Source organism: Sinocyclocheilus grahami, unplaced genomic scaffold, assembly GCF_001515645.1.
Source record: "Sinocyclocheilus grahami isolate Dianchi unplaced genomic scaffold, SAMN03320097.WGS_v1.1 scaffold752.1, whole genome shotgun sequence".
NCBI classification, from domain to species: domain Eukaryota; kingdom Metazoa; phylum Chordata; class Actinopteri; order Cypriniformes; family Cyprinidae; genus Sinocyclocheilus; species Sinocyclocheilus grahami.
This window is the reverse complement of record NW_015505931.1, coordinates 21,525-28,480: the sequence shown is the minus strand read 5'-3', so window position 1 is coordinate 28,480 and position 6,956 is coordinate 21,525. Positions and strand designations below refer to the sequence as shown.

Here is a 6,956-nt window from a genome sequence, read left to right as displayed (position 1 = left end):
TCAATACAACATAATTCAGAAGGGGGGAACAAAGCACAAGATAATTAATTGAGTGACTAACCAATGCAACCCAAGAAACAAGAATTAGACCAATAAACAAAACAACTGACAAAACCTATCGAGAAGGGGAAATAAAGCTCTCCGAGCTAACGGGGCAATGAGTTCACACAGTATATTCAAAAGACATATTTGTCACATCAACTCAAACCATAGCTGTTTTGTGGAACACTTCTCATGACAAACATCTGACTGATCAGACAGTTTAACCTGTGATTACGGAGTGCTTGATTTGATGCAGACTTGACAGAGTGTCAGTACTGCACCTGATCGCGTCTGAATGATCATGGAAGGTAAAATAATGATCACAACTATTACATCATTGTAATTGAGCATCCCAAGCCCATGCCAGTAAAAAAAAAAAAAAAAAGTAGCACAATTACCATGTCCCAAATATAAAAATTTAATTTCCATCCCTAAAATACATATTTTACAGTCACTGTTATGCACATTTATCATAAACACAGCTCAAATGCTAAAACTGTGCTAAATGTTTTGGGCCACATTAGTAGGAAGCACTAATGTGGCCCAAAACATTTAGCACAGTTTTATTACAGGTAGAATGCTAAATGTTTCAGTACAAGCATTTCAACCAAATGTAATTTATGCACTATTTTAAACTTTTAACCCACTGGGGAAAATCAACCCATGGCAACAGTTTAAAAGCAGCCCAATTTCGTGGAAAAAAAACAACATCAACCCTGCATCCAACACGAGTTGCAGAATTCAGATTTGACTGATCACGGGTCAAAAGTAAGGAGAGATAACTGACGAGATATGTTGGAGGATTTGCTCCTCAACAGATCCCGAGCTCATTGACAAATATCTTTTATGTAAGATGTGCTCCCTTTACACAGTGCGCACGCTATCGCGAAATTGAAAGTGAAAGTGAACTGCGGGACTGCGAGTGCTCATTCAAAAGGGGTTTAAATACGGCACATATTGATAGCGGCGTCCTGATGCGCGAAAATAATATACAATATTAGAATGTTTGCGGAAGCCCACACAAAAATCGCAGGAGCGGATGGGAGCATGCGATAATGGTCAGAAATTCAGCGAGAGCGGGATAAACAAGCCCCGCGCTATCAGGCAGTGGCGCAGTCAGTCAGTGAGCGCCGTAACAGATGACGTCAAATCTTGCGGGATTCCATAAATAAACTACACAGAACTCCACTATTCGGACAACTATACATAATGAAAAGATGATACAAAATGTAATACCTTGAAAAATGGCATTTAAGACTTTTTAATACTTATTAGGGGCCTTAATTTTCTCTAAATTGATTTATCAATTTTTAATACTTTTTAAGACCCCACGGACACCCTGTTATAGATTTAGGCTATTTATGTAATATTCAGATTTAGTTTTATTTCACCTTTTTTAAGGAAACTGATTATAACGGCTTTAGTTTTAGTTTAAAAAAACAACAGTGAATGTTATTAGTCACATAATTTAACTGTTGTGATGCATTACAAACAATTAAAACAAACAATTAAATAGTGAGTCTATTGATGGTTAAGTACCAGTTTAACACAGACTGGAACTAATTGGAATTGACTGATGCACAATAAAGCATGAAATGTGTATAAAAAAAATAAAAAATCAAGATTGCAGATGCCATAATTAACAACCCATGAAAAATGTTACTTACAGTATTTTTTTAAATGTCTGCTTCTGCTCAGATGAAACGTTTGCACTAGTTTAACATTTTTGCACCAATGTAACCAACCATAGGCATGTTCATTGTGTGTATAAACAATCATTAATCAGAGGCATGTAAATTAGGTCTATCAGTAATAAAAAAAAAACTGGTGCTAAATTCACTTCATGTTGCACCGCTCACTTGCAATACAGCCAAGAGCAAAAATGATAAATTAATAAAAAATTATAACAAGGCATAACAAAATATATATTTTGCTTTAAATGAGAGTCTAGAACTCAAATGTCAAATTATAAGCAGTAACAGTGTTAGAAAGTGTCTAGCTGTCATTTAGCTGTTAATAACCATGTCTGTTTGGATGAGATCAGAGTGTGATGTGAGGGGCCAGAGATACGGACCCATTCTGTGATAAGTCTAAAAATGTCTCTTGATGGAGCTGCCACATTACCATGCAGGCTTGGCATCTTCATTTGCTGCCACTACAGCAGACAAAGGCTGAAGTGTGTTCACTGCCAAAACACAGACTTCAGCTGACCTGCTGCTGTCTGACACCTTGTACAATCTACTGCGTTCTAACAGCCTCCAAACTCTGAGAAGGTGAATATGCGATTATCAAACCTGCACCTTCTTTTAAACACCCCAGAGAATTTTTAAAGAGCACATTCCACGCTCTTCAATTCCTCATTGATTTCTAAAGAGAATAAACGCTTACAATAAGGACTCAGTGAAATATACAGAACATTATAACACTTTCACAACACCCCCACACCAATCCACCCACTCATTTTCCACTCCTACACCCTCTCTCTAGTACAAAAGTTATCAAATGAAACGGGAAAACCAGTCAGCCAATGTATCATACACAGGGGGGAGTCGCATCTTAGGCTGAAACTTCCTAGCTTAATGGAGTTTGAGGTCTCAGACTCAGTAGAAACAGCATGTAAAGAGACACACAAGAGAAGGCTGGTAGTTTGAATGTAACTGCATGTCTAGTTATTCTTCTTCCATTGATAATACACTACATGTATGTGGGGAGCATCATATGCAACACACTGTGTGCAGTAACATGAAGTGGAAACTAAATCCGTTTTAAAATGCCTGTAAATCCATCTTATAAATTCACAAATCAGTGCACGAATAAGCATTTTAGGTTAACAAAACTCTAACCAAAAAAAAAATGTTTTGAACTGAGGAAGCTCTTATGATACCACGTCTGTCTCTGACAGACAAGTCGACCTGTGACCAGGCTCTGCCCCACCTATATCAGCCAGGTCGACCCCTGCCAAAGTCATTCGAGCATTCATCCTATGGGAGACTGGACCAAGCTCTCTCAACACATCCTGACTTTGGTGATTTCGCTAAACTGTTCAACCGGCGGGCTGTCATTGGAATCCATCACTGAATGCGAGGGCAGTTGGACTGGATATTGTTGAGTGACATCCTTAAAAATTTCAATAGTGTCCGTGTCAAGGTGAGCTAGTCTAAATCGAGGAGATCAGAGTTAGCTTCGCCTTTTGTGTCCTCATCCCCCAGTTCACCCTCCTCGTGCGTGAGCAGGCCCTCAAACAGTGGAGGCATATCCGGGGATTCGGCTTCCATCATGTCTGCACAGCTCATACTAGCTCATGTGAGATGGTTAGGTGCCGCAGATTGTGTGGCAGCTTTGGAGCAGGCATGGATCCTGCTTGTTAGCCACCGCCAGTCTCAGCCTCCTTTCCAAGATTTTCACGGGAAATGACGCACAGTGAGCGCATGTTTGTGGGACCGCAAGAAACGTTTGAGCGTGCTTCAGGCCCATACACACGATGTACATGGGGTGAGGGTCCCTGCCCGAGATTGTAGCTCCACACGGGGATGGACATGGGTTTCATTCCCTTTGACGGGGGTGATGACCATCGACATAATGGCTGAGAAGTGATGCAAACCTCAGACGTGTCACAACACGTTAGCCTGTTGGTCTAAGGTAATTAAACCTTTAGAATAGCTCACCTTGACACGGACACTATTGAAATTTTTAAGGATGTCACTCAACAATATCCAGTCCAACTGCCCTCGCGTTCAGTGATGGATTCCAATGACGGCCCGCCGGTTGAACAGTTTAGCGAAATCACCAAAGTCAGGATGTGCTGAGAGAGCTTGCTCCAGTCTCCCATAGGAAGAATGCGTGAATGACTTTGGTAGGGGTCGACCTGGCTGATATAGGTGGGGCGGAGCCTGGTCACAGGTCGACTTGTCTGTATCATAAGAGCTTCTGCAGTTGGTCACGCCCAAAGTCATTCCCCATAGTGAAACAAGTCACTCTATTTTCAAAGCACCTGGGTTTACGTTAAGTAACCCATCGGTTTCAATTGATACAACGAATTTGCAGAATTTCTTCTTGACAGGTAAGCTAAACTTAAAAAAAAAGATGTTTGAATTAGGCGAAGCGTGATGCGCATTCTTTATTTTTGTTGTTCTGTCACACTAGTAGAGCAGAAACTGAATACTCCAGCTTTAACTTGAACAAAAAAGTATTTTAATACATTTAATATTGTGTGCTGAGAAAAACACTCATCTCCTAACTGAGGATGGGTCATGACAACAGGTAATCATGTAATGCATTTGACTAGCTTATGTAGATATGTTCTTATTGCTGTGTCAAATTTCTAATTGCATACTGTGAAGTAGGCACTTACATTTGGTTTGATACTTACTCTGTGACCAATGTTCCCTCTAATTTTTTTCTTGCTGAGCAAAAAATGTCCCTACTGGGCGGACATTTCGGCCACCTGAGCAAAAATATTCTTTATACCAGACCTGTGCAGCACACACAAAAACAGTGTTAAACTTTTAACAGTAATGTGCTATTTATATTTGATTTGACCCTTGATGTAACTAAATGAGGCACATTTTAGGTTACCTGAGAAAACATTTTTTACAGTGCTGTGATACCAAGAAATTATTTTAAAATCATTAAAAAAATCTCATTGCAATTATTTCGCACTTAACTAGAATTTAATTAAATTACTTTCCCAACTTATTTTTGTGTCTGTCCTGTGCGTGGCATATTGTTTCTTTTGCGTGGTCACGACGAATGAAGTGCGCGGCTGCGCACGTGCGCAGCTTATAGAGTCAACATTGTATGTGACCATTAAAAAGTATATTCTATATCTTGTCTTGTGATCTACCAGTGACAGTTGCATTGCTTCACTGCCATTCACAACTCCTCTCCAGTGGCAACATGAAATAACAAATTGTCGATTGAATGTGCACTCTAGAATCTCAGGGGATGTAGTAGGTCATCCGGGTACTTTTTGCCTACTGTTTCTAATTACTGTGAATTTAGACATTTAGACACTCTTTTGCCTTACTGTTTTCCCACATACTATATTGCATTGCTGTTAGACAGTTTGAACAGCTCACTGTGTATGGCTGTAGGCCTAGGTGTTTTTGGTCACTGCATTGTCCCAACAATTAGTTGACTTTTAAAATATTTTGAAGAGCGTTTAGAAGGACGGAAGATGTGTTACCTTGCTGGATGATTTGGTTTTGCTGCTGTAGTTGTTGTTGGTGGAGAGGCTGGCATCCTCATGCACACAGTCCAGAAGCCACAGAAGGAACTCCAAAGCGTCGTGTTGAGCATTCCCCTTGAACTGAGAGCCATACTTGGACACAACACTCTAGGGAAGGAGTGGGACATTGTGTCAGATAGATGTTGATCTGGATACATTTTTAAAACAACTTGCATGAACACTTCAATCATACAAATATTGTTTTTCTCCTCACATCACCAGATATTGCGGCCGAATCACAGCTGTTCTGACATACTGCCATAACTCACTCTTGGAACACTACTAACTAACCAATAAGATTCAAGCAGTGGCGGACTAGCCATCTGGAGCACCGGGAGTTTTCCCGGTGGGCCACTGTACATTGCGTAAATATATAAAAATGAATGTTAGTAAATGTACATAGCCTATATCCTTCCATCGGCCCAGACGAATGACCCGCGTGGCCCCCTTGAGTCAAACACTCAAATTAATTTAGCGTGCTCTGGCTCTGGCTAGTTCAAAAGCGCTCGTCAGTGTCAAAATGTTTGAAATAAATCAATCAAATCAAAGAAGGCGGGATTTACTGTTCACAGAAGCTGAGCTGCGCAGCACTTGAATGCGAGCTGAGGTAAGATGTAAGCAGCTAAACAATTCAGCAATATTTATTTAAACGGTTCGAATTACTCTGATTTTAATGTCATTTACGTTATTTGCCACAATGTAGCCTACATAGAAACACTGACGTAGCAGTTTTCAGCAGACATAAGATTAGAGCGAATGCTTGTATATCTCTATCCAGGCTTTCTTCCGTAATTTCACATGTCTAAGAAAATGTTTCATAGAACATTTCGTTTTCAATTGCTGTGATTAGGATATATTATAATAAAAATATAATATGCTAAATAGTTCACATGCATTATTTTATATACACACTGGTGATAGAAAGTTTGAAATAATTAAGGCTTGTATTTATTTTATTATTTTAAATAAGGCTGAATTTATTTGATCAAAATACAGTAAAAACACTAATATTATGAAATATTATATTTAAAAGTGCTTTTATTTAAGATATTTTAAAATCTAATTTATTTCTGTGATCAAAGCTGAATTTTCAGTATACTCCAGTCTTCAGTGTCACATCATCCTTCAGAAATGATTCTAATATGCTGATTTGCTGCTTAATTATTATCAGTTATTATTTGTGCTCAATTATTAATGTTTTTTTTTTTGGAAACTGAGATACTTTAACTTTTTCAGGATTATTTGATGAATACAAAGAATATAAATAATTAGTATAAATCTCTTTACTGTCACTTGTTGAATAAAAGTTTTAATTTATTTTTTTTAAATCTTACCCCAGACTGAATGGCAATGCATCACATTTTCAACAAAAAATATGAAGCAGCACTGTTTTCAACATTGATAATAATCAGAAATGTTTCTTGAGCAGCAAATCAGCATTTTAGAATGATTTCTGAAGGATCATGTGATACTGAAGTCTGGAGTAATAACGGCTGGAAAATCAGCTTTGCCACCACAGGAATAAATTACATTTCAACATATTCGCATAGCAAACATCTATTTTAAATTGTAACATTATATATTCAACCCTCTACGGACACCTTGGCAATTGAATCGCCATTGGTTAGTAAATTTTTTAGTTTACTCGCTAGACTGATATACTACATACATATATATAAATATAATA

The 6,956-nt window shown here is 38.4% G+C and overlaps 1 protein-coding gene across 1 annotated transcript in view; it reads right to left on the bottom strand.

Annotated features, from left to right (window-relative positions):
* Window positions 1–6,956, bottom strand: part of LOC107561021 (ubiquitin carboxyl-terminal hydrolase 43-like) — a 63,241-nt gene that overhangs the window by 48,944 nt on the left and 7,341 nt on the right. Inside the window, exon 2 of the mRNA XM_016245349.1 lies at window positions 5,228–5,377. Within this exon, the coding sequence (XP_016100835.1) occupies window positions 5,228–5,377 (150 nt within the window). The remainder of the gene's footprint in view (window positions 1–5,227; window positions 5,378–6,956) is intronic.